The sequence below is a fragment of the Hypanus sabinus genome, chromosome 18, assembly GCF_030144855.1.
Source record: "Hypanus sabinus isolate sHypSab1 chromosome 18, sHypSab1.hap1, whole genome shotgun sequence".
NCBI classification, from domain to species: domain Eukaryota; kingdom Metazoa; phylum Chordata; class Chondrichthyes; order Myliobatiformes; family Dasyatidae; genus Hypanus; species Hypanus sabinus.
This window is the reverse complement of record NC_082723.1, coordinates 66,490,484-66,504,873: the sequence shown is the minus strand read 5'-3', so window position 1 is coordinate 66,504,873 and position 14,390 is coordinate 66,490,484. Positions and strand designations below refer to the sequence as shown.

Here is a 14,390-nt window from a genome sequence, read left to right as displayed (position 1 = left end):
TATAGCCTCAGGATTTGCACCACCAGGTTCAGGAACAGTTATTACCCCTTAAACATCAGGAAGGAGGTACAGGAGCCTCAGGATTCGCACCACCAGGTTCAGAAACAGTTATTACCCCTCAACCATCAGGAAAGAGGTACAGGAGCCTCAGGACCCACACCACCAGGTTCAGGAAGTTATTACCCCTTAAACATCAGGAAGGAGGTACAGGAGCCTCAGGACCCCCACCACCAGGTTCAGAAACAGTTATTACCCCTCTACCATCAGGAAGGAGGTACAGGAGCCTCAGGACCCACACCACCAGGTTCAGAAACAGTTATTACCCCTCTACCATCAGGAAGGAGGTACAGGAGCCTCAGGACCCACACCTCCATGTTCAGGAACAGTTATCACCCCTTAAACATCAGCACTGAACAGGCCCTTCTGTCCCTCCGAGCCATGCCTCCCAGCAACCTCACCGATTCAATCCTAGTCTCATCACAGGACAGTTTACAAGTTACGTCTTTGGACTGCGGGAGGAAACGGTCGCTGATACTGGAAAGTGTTATCCTAACCGGTACGCTGTGACAAAACAGGCTAACCTCTCGGTGGTCGAGCCAGTAGCCGGCTGCAAGAATCAGTACTAGCTGGCTCCAGAGGGCCGAAGGCAGTAAAGGAGTTAGGAGAAAAGGTCAGTTTCACTGGATTTAGTCCTTTGATCACAAGACCCACCCCGAACACAATGGCAAAGTATACTGAATCTCTTCTGCCTGCACATAATCCATCGACCTCAATTCCCAACAAGCTAAGCATGTTCCTCCACCTCCTACATAGGACACGTACAGTACAGACCCGTAGGCAATAAGAACACAAGACATAAAAGCAGAATTAAGCCTTTTAGCCCATTGAGTCTGCTCCACCACTTCATCACGGCTGGTCCATTCTCCTCCTGCCTCCTTCCCCTAACCTTTGACACCCTGACCAGTCAGGAAACAATCAACCTCCACTTTAAATATACCCGATGACCTGGCCTCCACAGTTGTCCGTGGAACTGAAGTTCACAGATTCACCACTCTCTGGCTAAAGAAATTCCTCCTCACGTCTGTTCTAAATGGATGCCCCTCTGTTCTGAGGCTGTGTCCTCTGATCCTAGACTCCCCCACCATAAGAAACATCCTCTCCCCATCCACTCTATCTGTGTCCTCTGGTCCTAGACTCCCCCACTATAGGAAACATCCTCTCCATATCCACTCTATCTGTGTCCTCTGGTCCTAGACTCCCCCACTATAGGAAACATCCTCTCCATATCCACTCTATCTGTGTCCTCTGGTCCTAGACTCCCCCACTATAGGAAACATCCTCTCCACATCCGCTCTATCTGTGTCCTCTGGTCCTAGACTCCCCCACCATAGGAGACATCCTCTCCACATCCACTCTATCTCTGTCCTCTGGTCCTAGACTCCCTCACTATAGGAAACATCCTCTCCACATCCACTCTATCTGTGTCCTCTGGTCCTAGACTCCCTCACCATAAGAAACATCCTCTCCACATCCACTCTATATGTGTCCTCTGGTCCTAGACTCCCCCACTATAGGAAACATCCTCTCCACATCCACTCTATCTGTGTCCTCTGATCCTGGACTCCCTCACCATAAGAAACATCCTCTCCACATCCACTCTATCTGTGTCCTCTGGACCTAGACTCCCTCACCATAAGAAACATCCTCTCCACATCCACTCTATCTGTGTCCTCTGGTCCTAGACTCCCTCACCATAAGAAACATCCTCTCCACATCCACTCTATCTGTGTCCTCTGGTCCTAGACTCCCTCACCATAAGAAACATCCTCTCCACATCCACTCTATCTGTGTCCTCTGGTCCTAGACTCCCCCACTACAGGAAACATCCTCTCCACATCCACGCTATCTGTGTCCTCTGGTCCTAGACTCCCCCACTATAGGAAACATCCTCTCCACATCCACTCTATCTGTGTCCTCTGGTCCTAGACTCCCCCACTATAGGAAACATCCTCTCCACATCCACTCTATCTGTGTCCTCTGGTCCTAGACTCCCCCACTATAGGAAACATCCTCTCCACATCCACTCTATCTGTGTCCTCTGGTCCTAGACTCCCTCACCATAAGAAACATCCTCTCCACATCCACTCTATATGTGTCCTCTGGTCCTAGACTCCCCCACTATAGGAAACATCCTCTCCACATCCACTCTATCTGTGTCCTCTGATCCTAGACTCCCTCACCATAAGAAACATCCTCTCCACATCCACTCTATCTGTGTCCTCTGGTCCTAGACTCCCTCACCATAAGAAACATCCTCTCCACATCCACTCTATCTGTGTCCTCTGGTCCTAGACTCCCTCACCATAAGAAACATCCTCTCCACATCCACTCTATCTGTGTCCTCTGGTCCTAGACTCCCTCACCATAAGAAACATCCTCTCCACATCCACTCTATCTGTGTCCTCTGGTCCTAGACTCCCCCACTACAGGAAACATCCTCTCCACATCCACGCTATCTGTGTCCTCTGGTCCTAGACTCCCCCACTATAGGAAACATCCTCTCCACATCCACTCTATCTGTGTCCTCTGGTCCTAGACTCCCCCACTACAGGAAACATCCTCTCCACATCCACTCTATCTGTGTCCTCTGGTCCTAGACTCCCCCACTATAGGAAACATCCTCTCCACATCCACTCTATCTGTGTCCTCTGGTCCTAGACTCCCCCACTATAGGAAACATCCTCTCCACATCCACTCTATCTGTGTCCTCTGGTCCTAGACTCCCTCACCATAAGAAACATCCTCTCCACATCCACTCTATCTGTGTCCTCTGGTCCTAGACTCCCCCACTACAGGAAACATCCTCTCCACATCCACGCTATCTGTGTCCTCTGGTCCTAGACTCCCCCACTATAGGAAACATCCTCTCCACATCCACTCTATCTGTGTCCTCTGGTCCTAGACTCCCCCACTACAGGAAACATCCTCTCCACATCCACTCTATCTGTGTCCTCTGGTCCTAGACTCCCCCACTATAGGAAACATCCTCTCCGCATCCACTCTATCTGTGTCCTCTGGTCCTAGACTCCCTCACCATAAGAAACATCCTCTCCACATCCACTCTATCTGTGTCCTCTGGGCCTAGACTCCCCCACTATAGGAAACATCCTCTCCACATCCACTCTATCTGTGTCCTCTGGTCCTAGACTCCCCCACTATAGGAAACATCCTCTCCACATCCACTCTATCTGTGCCCTCTGGTCCTAGACTCCCCCACCATAGGAAACATCCTCTCCACATCCACTCTATCTGTGTCCTCTGGTCCTAGACTCCCCCACTATAGGAAACTTCCTCTCCACATCCACTCTATCTGTGTCCTCTGGTCCTAGACTCCCCCACTATAGGAAACATCCTCTCCGCATCCACTCTATCTGTGTCCTCTGGTCCTAGACTCCCTCACCATAAGAAACATCCTCTCCACATCCACTCTATCTGTGTCCTCTGGGCCTAGACTCCCCCACTATAGGAAACATCCTCTCCACATCCACTCTATCTGTGCCCTCTGGTCCTAGACTCCCCCACCATAGGAAACATCCTCTCCACATCCACTCTATCTGTGTCCTCTGGTCCTAGACTCCCCCACTATAGGAAACTTCCTCTCCACATCCACTCTATCTGTGTCCTCTGGTCCTAGACTCCCCCACTATAGGAAACATCCTCTCCACATCCACTCTATCTGTGTCCTCTGGTCCTAGACTCCCCCACTACAGGAAACATCCTCTCCACATCCACGCTATCTGTGTCCTCTGGTCCTAGACTCCCCCACTATAGGAAACATCCTCTCCACATCCACTCTATCTGTGTCCTCTGGTCCTAGACTCCCCCACTACAGGAAACATCCTCTCCACATCCACTCTATCTGTGTCCTCTGGTCCTAGACTCCCCCACTATAGGAAACATCCTCTCCACATCCACTCTATCTGTGTCCTCTGGTCCTAGACTCCCCCACTATAGGAAACATCCTCTCCACATCCACTCTATCTGTGTCCTCTGGTCCTAGACTCCCTCACCATAAGAAACATCCTCTCCACATCCACTCTATATGTGTCCTCTGGTCCTAGACTCCCCCACTATAGGAAACATCCTCTCCACATCCACTCTATCTGTGTCCTCTGATCCTAGACTCCCTCACCATAAGAAACATCCTCTCCACATCCACTCTATCTGTGTCCTCTGGTCCTAGACTCCCTCACCATAAGAAACATCCTCTCCACATCCACTCTATCTGTGTCCTCTGGTCCTAGACTCCCTCACCATAAGAAACATCCTCTCCACATCCACTCTATCTGTGTCCTCTGGTCCTAGACTCCCTCACCATAAGAAACATCCTCTCCACATCCACTCTATCTGTGTCCTCTGGTCCTAGACTCCCCCACTACAGGAAACATCCTCTCCACATCCACGCTATCTGTGTCCTCTGGTCCTAGACTCCCCCACTATAGGAAACATCCTCTCCACATCCACTCTATCTGTGTCCTCTGGTCCTAGACTCCCCCACTACAGGAAACATCCTCTCCACATCCACTCTATCTGTGTCCTCTGGTCCTAGACTCCCCCACTATAGGAAACATCCTCTCCACATCCACTCTATCTGTGTCCTCTGGTCCTAGACTCCCTCACCATAAGAAACATCCTCTCCACATCCACTCTATCTGTGTCCTCTGGTCCTAGACTCCCTCACCATAAGAAACATCCTCTCCACATCCACTCTATCTGTGTCCTCTGGTCCTAGACTCCCCCACTACAGGAAACATCCTCTCCACATCCACGCTATCTGTGTCCTCTGGTCCTAGACTCCCCCACTATAGGAAACATCCTCTCCACATCCACTCTATCTGTGTCCTCTGGTCCTAGACTCCCCCACTACAGGAAACATCCTCTCCACATCCACTCTATCTGTGTCCTCTGGTCCTAGACTCCCCCACTATAGGAAACTTCCTCTCCACATCCACTCTATCGAGAAACGCAACATTCAATAGGTTTCAGCGGGATCTGTCCTTCATTGTTTTGATTTTACAGTCTTCGCTCACGTCACATACATTAATCCTTTCAATTTCTGAATCATTCCCGTGAATGTCCTCTAAACCTTTTTCAATGTCTTAAATAAGAGACCTAATCCAGCTCACAATACTCCAAGTGATGCCTCACCAGTGCTTTATAAAATCTCAACATTACAGCCTTGCTTTCATATTCTAGTCCACTTGAAACTGATGCTAACATTGCATTTGCCTTCCTCACCACCGGTACTCAACCCGCAGATTAACCTTCAGGGAATCCTGCACAAGGACTCCCAAGCTCCTTTGCACCTTAAATTTCTGAAATTTTTCTCTATTTAGAAAATAGCCTCTGCTTTTATTTCTTCCACCGAAGCACGTGACCGTACACTTTCTGACACCACATTCCACACTATCTGGCTCTCCACTGATCTTCGCACCGTCTGCAAACTTGGCACAAAGCCGTCAATTCCGTCATCCAAACCACTGTCATGCATCAGTCCGAACACCACGAGCCACCGGCACCAACCAGAAAAGGCTCCCTTTATTGCCACTCTTTGCCCCCTGCCAATCAGCCTCTGCTCTGTCTGTGCTAGAATCTTCCCTGAAACTCCGTGGGCTCTGGCTAAGCAGCTCATGTGCTACACTTCGGCCCATGACATTGTGCCAACTTTTTAAACTACTCCTTTCCTCCCACGTAATCCTCCATTTTACTATCATCCCTGTGATTATCTCGTAATATACCTGACACTACCTCCAACCCCCACAGCACATTCCACACTCCCACCTCAGAAACTACCTCTGACTTCCCCTCATTCATTCCTCCAATCATCTTGCCCTCTTGTATTAGTCATATCTGCCCTGGAAAAGGACTTGGCTGTCCACTCTATCCATGCCTTTTATCATCTAGTACACCCCTATCACATCACCTCTCACCCTCCTTCACTCCAAAGAGAAAAGCCCTAACTCACTCGACCTTTCCTCACAAGACAAGCTCTCTATTACCAGCCAGAGTTACTTTGATCCCCAAACTAGCGAAAACTTCCCATCAGGGTTACCTGAGCTTTGATTCGATATTCACTCCACATCACTCCTTCCTCCCTCCTGCCTTCCACTAAAGGTAAACCGGCTCTGGGCCTCACTCAGTATCCAAGAGGGTGTGGGTGTCTCAGTGACTGCATACACACATTAACTTACACATGTACACACACACACACTTACTAACTTACCCACAAACACTCACACACATGTACACACACTGAAACAGAAACACACACTTAATTACACTTACCCACACCCTCACATACACACACACACACCAAATTTACCCACACCCACATTCACACAAACACACATAATTACCCACACATAGACACACACACCCATACACATACACACTCACACATACACACACACATACACACACACACACACACACACACACACACACACACACATCACATCCACCAGCACAGGCCACACACTCACACAGAGTTATCATAACACCCACATATGAACGGTCTCCTTCTTCCCCTCACCCTTTCTGGAACACTTGGAGAGATGTGGACATCCCAGGTCTCTCGGTTTTCAAGAGCAGCTTCAGACTGCTCCCTCTGCAATTGCTTGGCAACCCCAGGACGTATATTCCGATTAATTTTTACAGACAAATTCACCATACAGCTACAGAAATTCATTGTATCCTCTAATTAAACTTTCAATTCCATAATCAGCTTTGCTTCAGCAAATTGAAGAGCAACTTCAGTAATGCATACAATTATTCTCAGCGTCAAAACTAATTACAGCCTCTGTTGCACTCTCCTAATCAGCGCTGGACTGTGCCACGTGCAAACATATATAAAATGCAGGAGGAATTCTCATTCGGACCCCACCATTCCCTCCCACAACCCTGCTGAGGTGAGCTCAGAACCTGTCTGCTCCCTCTCGTCGAGGCCCTCCATTGGTCGGGGTCAATGGTGGATGCTGCATCCCGGCTGTCTACATGATACGCAAGCCAGGGCAGTACGATATGGAGAGCTAGATGATGCACCATCAATAACTCTCTGAGACGGGAGGCGAGATATCGGCTTTTATTGACTGGAAGAAAGAACAAGCAGCAATTGACAACCATGCTACATCCTGGAGACTGAGAGGCCGGGCTCAGGCCTCAATCGCCTTTATACAGGGGTCTGTGGGAGGAGCCACAGGAGCAGTCAGCAGGGGGGGTGTCCAGACGGGTATACACATAGTTCACCACACCCGTGTCGCAGGCTGAATCGAAAGGAATGGCAGAGACCAGTACAGAGTTGCCAGTCAGCTTTTGGAATCAATGTAGGACTCCAGCTCTGGATTTTTCCCTCAGGGTTTATTCCTAAAGCTGTCCTCATGTCCCCATGAGTGGGTGTAGCCACGAGGCAGGGGAGGTTTGAGATCAGAGTTTTCCTTCTCCTAGAGGAGCAGCCAATGACAGCTGATGAACCCCGACTACCTGAACTATCCCCCCACACCCCCGCTGCCTCCGAATTCAGTCATTTCTGTTAAATGACAGAAGTTCCTCATTCCTCACTTTGTAATCCACCGGTTGCCTTCACCCTCCAGAGTATCTCTGTTCTGTTCACCAGCAGCACAACTTCCCTGCGGCCCATCATTCCCATTTCCATTCCTGTTCCCATTCCCATTCCCATTCCGACATGTTGGTCCGCAGCCTCCTCATGTGCCACAGTGAGGCCACCCCCCCCCCCCCCCCCCAGGGTGGTGAAGCAACCTCTGGGTAGATTCCAACCTGGTGGCATGAATATCGATCTCTCACTCTGGTAAAAAAAAATGTTTCCTTTCCTCTCCTCTCTTCTTCTATTCCCCACCCTGGCCTTTTACTGCTTCTCATCTCCCCTGGGTCCCCTCCGCCTTCCCTTCTCCTGTGGTCCACTCTCCTCTCCAATCAGATTCCTTCCTCTCCAGCCCCTGACCTTTCCCACCCATCTGGCTTCATCTATCACCTTCCAGCTTGTCTGTCTTCCCCTCCCCCCACACTTCATTATTCTGACATCTTCCCTCTTCCTTTCCGGTCCTGATGAAGGGTCTCAGACTGAAACGTCAGCTATTTGATCATTTCCACAGATGCTGCCTGACCTGCTGAGCTCCTCCAGCATTGTGTGTGTGTTGATTTCGGTTTGCAGCAACTGCAGATTTTCTTGTGTTTATGAGTCCTACCCTTGTTTGGGGTGGCTGGGTGGAGACACGTCTCCACCAAAGGAGGTGTAAGGCATTTCATTCCTCTGCTAGCCTGCAGGTCACCCTTGGGCAAGGTGTAGCCCCTACTTAGCCCCCCCCCCCCTGATCAGGGTCACGTGCAGCTGGTACATATCACAAGTCCTGGTTATGTGACCACTGACGCCAGGCAGACAATCTCTGAAGAGTATTGATAATGGCTGGGGTCACCCGTCTGGTAAAGACACTGCCCAGAAGAAACCACTTCTGTGGAAAAATTTGCCAAGAACAATCATGGTTACCATGGTCACCCATGTCATCCCACGTGACACATAATGCTGATGATAACCTTTGTTTGTTCTCAAACTGCAACACTTTGCAGTTTGGGAAACACAAACTAAACTCAGAATTAAACTGCATTTGCCATTGCTTGGCCCACTTACCCAGAATTTGAAGATTCCTCTGTAACCATCCTGATAACCACCTTCACGCTCTACGCCTATCTAATGGGCCATTTTGCTCCACCCCAAGTGCTCCTTAGAGATGGAGGAACACACAGAAAATTGAGGGGTATTCCTTTAGAACGGAGATGACGAGTAATTTCTTTAGCCCAGAGGGTGGTGAGTCTGTGGAATTCATTGCCACAGATGGCTGTGGAGGCCAGGTCATTGGGTATATTTAAAGTGAAAGCTGATTGGTTCTTGATTATTTATTGAGATACAACATGGAACAAGCCTTTCTGGCCCTTCATGCCATGCTATCCAGCAATTGCCTAATTTAAACCTAGCCTGACTACGGGACAATTTACAACAAGCAATTAACCTACCAAACAAGTCTTTGGACTGTGTTTGGAAACCAGAGCACCAGGAGGAAACCCATGAGGTTACAGGGAGAACATACAAACTCCTTACAGGTAACGGCAGGATTGAACCACTGCCCATAATATAAAACATTGCCTGTAACATAAAACATCGTACTACTATGCCACCCAAAGTCAGGGTGTCAAAGGTTATGGAGAAAAGGCACAAACATGGGATATAAGACATACTCTGTAATCCAGGCAGCATCCTGGTGAATCTCCTCTGGACCCTCTCTAATCCAGGCAGCATCCTGGTGAATCTCCTCTGCACCCTCTCTAATCCAGGCACCATCCCGGTGAATCTCCTCTGCACCCTCTCTAAACCAGGCAGCATCATGGTGAATCTCCTCTGCACCCTCTCTAATCCAGGCAGCATCCTGGTAAATCTCCCCTGGACCCTCTCTAATCCAGGTGGCATCCTGGTGAATCTCCTCTGCAACCTCTCTAATCCTGCAGCATCCTGGTGAATCTCCTCTGCACCCTCTCTAATCCAGGCAGCATCCTGGTAAATCTCCTCTGCACCCTCTCTAATCCAGGCAGCATCCTGGTGAATCTCCTCTGCACCCTCTCTAATCCAGGCAGCATCCTGGTGAATCTCCTCTGCACCCTCTCTAATCCAGGCAGCATCCTGGTGAATCTCCTCTGCACCCTCTCTAATCCAGGCAGCATCCTGGTGAATCTCCTCTGCACCCTCTCTAATCCAGGCAGCATCCTGGTGAATCTCCTCTGCACCCTCTCTAATCCAGGCAGCATCCTGGTAAATCTCCTCTGCACCCTCTCTAATCCAGGCAGCATCCTGGTAAATCTCCTCTGCACCCTTTCTAAAGTTTCCACAACCTTCCTATAATGAGGTGACCAGAACTGAACACAATATTCCAAGTGTGGGTCTAACCAGGGTTTTATCGAGCTGCAACATTAGCTCACGGTTCCTGATTACAAATTGGGCTTCAAGGTTGCCAGGACAGTTACTAAATGGTAGCCCATCCCAGCGCATGGAAACGTTTGGAGAGAGTGGAAGAAAATGTCTCATTGTGAATGACTTCTTCCCTAATCCTCCATAGCCTGTGCACACATGGGGCCATCGTCCCTGGAGACTTGTCACAATGAGGGGTGGCCACCGTACTGAATGCTCTCACCCATGACATGGCAAGGACTTACTTGGACGCGGTTGCATCTCCGTGAATCTTGTAGTTGTCCGTACTGATCCTCGATATAATCCGTATCACGGCGATAAGAATGCCAATATTCACCTAACGCCAACCAGATGGAGAGAAAATTCATTGTTGATTATAAACTGATGATGCCCAACGCATCACTGGCACCAGCTTACCCGCCATCAAGGGCATAGATACAGAAAGGTGACAGAAAATGGCCAGTGACATCGTGAAGGAACCCACCCACCCTGCTCATGGACTGTTTGTCCCACTCCCATCAGGGAGGAGGCTACATTCCATCCACACCAGGACCACCAGACTCAAAAACAGTTACTTTCCCCAACAGTGAGGCTGATCAACACCTCCACCCACTAACCCACCCCTCCACACCACCAACCACCACTACTTTATCATTTCCTATCAGAGTCACTTCCTGTGCCTAGTATCACTTTAGAAAGACTAAGCCTGCACTGCCCCATTACTGTTGATGGTGAGGACCTACCTGGGGATGCCTCTTAATGACAGACTTGAGTGGAGCACCAACCCAGAGGCTGTGTACAAGAAGGGCCAGAGTCACCTCTGCTTCCTGAGGAGACTGAGGTCACTTGGAATATGCAGGCCTCTCCTTCACGTGTTCTACTGCTGCCCGTGCAACCTTCCATGCGGTGGTGCGCTGGGGCAATGACATCAACATGGGTGATGCCAACAGGCTCAATGAACTGATCAGAAAGGCGGGCTCTGTTACAGGAGTTAAACTGGACACACTGGAGGCTGTGGTAGAACAAAGGACCCTACGGAAAATCCTGGCAATTCTGGACAATGTTTCTCACCCTCTGCTTGCCACCTTGGCTGAACAGAGGAGCACCTTTAGTAATACCCTAAGACGACTGCGCTGTTCCAAAGAGCGCTATATGAGGTCATTCTTACCCTCAGCCAATAGGCTCTATCACATGGGGACTGCTTGAGGTAACTTATTTATTATTTTTTCCTTATTTCTCTTCTGATATTTGTATATTTGTGCACTTATAATGCTCCTGTGTCACTGTAATTTCCTTTGGGATCAATAAAGTATCTATCGATCCATCTTTATCAACATAGAATCAATCTATTTTAAAAGCTATCTGATGTATTTATATTTACTGTGTTCTTTTATCTTTCGTGTTTTTTCCTTGATCCGGAGTAACAATTATTTTGTTCACCTTCACCCCTGTGTACTGGAAATGACATTAAATAATTGCAAAGTTTAAGAGAAGTTTGGATAAGTACATGGATGGTAGGGGTATGGAGGGCTGTGGTGCAGGTGCAGGTTGATGGAACTAGGTAGTTTAAATATTTCAGCATGGACCAGATGGGCTGAAGGGTCTGTTTCTGTGCTGTACTTTTCTATGACTCTATTCTGCAAATACCCACCACTGAAATCGCTCTCTCTATTACACAGAGTCAGAAAGTTCATGGTTCAATCCCGTCCAGAGAGCTGGGCGGATATACGCAGGTCAACACAACAAATCCTGAGGATGTGCTGGGGGCAGCCCACAAGCATCGCCACACATTCCGTCACCAGCACAGCAATCGCACAGTGCTCGGCAAAACGAGTCACTTTCCCCTCTCCCACACTCACACAGACAGACCTCCAGTCCCTAGCCCAGACTCGGGCCTCCAGCCTCCACGTGGGCTACACTTGGGAAAACGTAAGAGGCGGGCCCAGGACAGAGGCCTCTGGCGAGCTGCTCTCGGCGGCCTATGCCCCAGTAGGGGAGATCGTGACCTCTGAACCAGGAACACAGAACACCTGGGTGACTGCGCAGGGAAAATTTGTCCGCTACTGTCACATGTACCAAGGTACAGCGAAGAGCCGTGTACTGCACACCATTGTACAGATTGCTACATCACAACAGTACCTTAAAGGGTGAGCAGCTTTAAGTCCCTCATCCAGCTGGTCTGTGCATACCAGCTGTGTGGTGAGAAAAGCACGACAGCACCTCTTTCCCCTCAGGCGGTTGAAGGCCTTTGGGCCACCAAATCCTTTTGACTTTCTACAGGGGCACAATTGAGGGCATCCTGACTGGCTATATCAATGCCTGGTATGGGAACTGTACCTCCCTCAATCGCAGGACTCTGCAGAGAGAGGTGTGGACAGCCCAGAGCATCTGTAGATGTGAACTTCCACGATCCAGGACATTTACAATGACAGGTGTGTAAAAAGGGCCTGAAGAATTATTGGGGACTTGAGTCACCCCAACCACAAACTGTTGCCATCTGGGAAATGGTACCGCAGCATAAAAACCAGGACCAACAGGCTCCGGGACAGCTTCTTCCAGCAAGCCATCAGACTGATTAATTGATGCTGACATAATTGTATTTCCATGATATATTGACTACCCTGTTGTACATACCATTACAAATTACTATAGATTGCACGTTCAGATGGAGATGTAACGTAAAGAGTTTTACACCTCGTATATATGAAGGATGTAAGAAATAAAGTCAATTCAATTCATTTGAGCTAGTACAGGGGAAAACAATAACGGAGGCAGAATAAAGTGTTCTAGTTACAGAGAAAGTGCAGGCAGACAGTAATATGCTGGGGCCATAATGGTGTCGGAATCAGAATTAGGTTTAATACCACTGACGTAGATTATGAAATTTTAAACATGAATGATTCTTCGGGTGCTGGAAATCCAGAACAACATTAGCAAAACGCTGGAGGAACTCAGCGTCGGTGGAGTGGAATAAACAGTCGACGTTTCAGGCCGGGACCCTTCCTCAGGACTGAGAAGGAAGGGGGAAGGTGCCAGAATAAAAAGGTGGGGGGAGGGGCAGGAGGACCAGTGGAGAAAGGGAAGGTGATAGGCAGGTGAGAAGAGGTAAGGGGCCAGAGTGGGAATAGAAGAAGAGGAGAGGGCGAGGGAATTTGATTTTAACCAGAAAGAGAAATCGATGTTCATGCCATCAGGTTGGAGGCTACCCAAACGGAATATAAGGTGTTGTTCCTCCAGCCTAAAGATGACCTCATCACGAGCAAAATTAGTGTTTTGCAGCAGTACTACAATGCAATACATAACAAAAACTATAAATTACAATAAGAAATATATATATATATTTTAAATTAAATAAGTAGCTGAAAAGGAGAACCAAAGTAGTAAGTTAGTGTTCATGGCTCAATGACCATTCAGAAATCAGATGGCAGAGGGGAAGCAGGTGTTCCTGAAATATTGAGTGTGTGTCTTCAGGCTCCTGTACCTCCTCCCTGATGGCAGAGGGGAAGAAGCTGTTCCTGAATCATTGAGTGTGTGTCTTCAGGCTCCTGTACCTCTTCCCTGATGGCAGAGGGGAAGAAGCTGTTCCTGAATCACTGAGTGTGTGTCTTCAGGCTCCTGTACCTCCTCCCTGATGGCAGAGGGGAAGAAGCTGTTCCTGAATCACTGAGTGTGTGTCTTCAGGCTCCTGTACCTCCTCCCTGATGGCAGAGGCGAAGAAGCTGTTCCTGAATCATTGAGTGTGTGTCTTCAGGCTCCTGTACCTCCTCCCTGATGGCAGAGGGAAAGAAGCTGTTCCTGAATCATTGAGTGTGTGTCTTCAGGCTCCTGTACCTCCTCCCTGATGGCAGAGGGAAAGAAGCTGTTCCTGAATCGTTGAGTGTGTGTCTTCAGGCTCCTGTATCTCCTCCCTGATGGCAGAGGGGAAGAAGCTGTTCCTGAATCACTGAGAGGGTGTCTTCAGGCTCCTGTACCTCCTCCCTGATGGCAGAGGGGAAGAAGCTGTTCCGGAATCGTCGTGTGTGTGTCTTCAGGCTCCTGTACCTCCTCCCTGATGGCAGAGGGAAAGCAGCTGTTCCTGAATCGTTGAGTGTGTGTCTTCAGGCTCCTGTATCTCCTCCCTGATGGCAGAGGGGAAGAAGCTGTTCCTGAATCACTGAGAGTGTGTCTTCAGGCTCCTGTACCTCCTCCCTGATGGCAGAGAGGAAGAAGCTGTTCCGGAATCGTTGAGTGTGTGTCTTCAGGCTCCTGTCCCTCCTCCCCGATGGCAGAGGGGAAGAAGCTGTTCCGGAAGCGTTGAATGTGTGTCTTCAGGCTCCTGTACCTCCACCCTGATGGCAGAGGGGAAGAAGCTGTTCCGGAA

At 49.1% G+C, this 14,390-nt stretch overlaps 1 protein-coding gene across 1 annotated transcript in view; it reads right to left on the bottom strand.

Moving 5' to 3' along the window:
- adgrd1 (adhesion G protein-coupled receptor D1) overlaps nucleotides 1-14,390 on the bottom strand; it is a 202,776-nt gene that overhangs the window by 35,782 nt on the left and 152,604 nt on the right. The window contains 1 exon segment of the mRNA XM_059993522.1: nucleotides 10,276-10,367. Coding sequence (XP_059849505.1) covers nucleotides 10,276-10,367 — 92 coding nt within the window.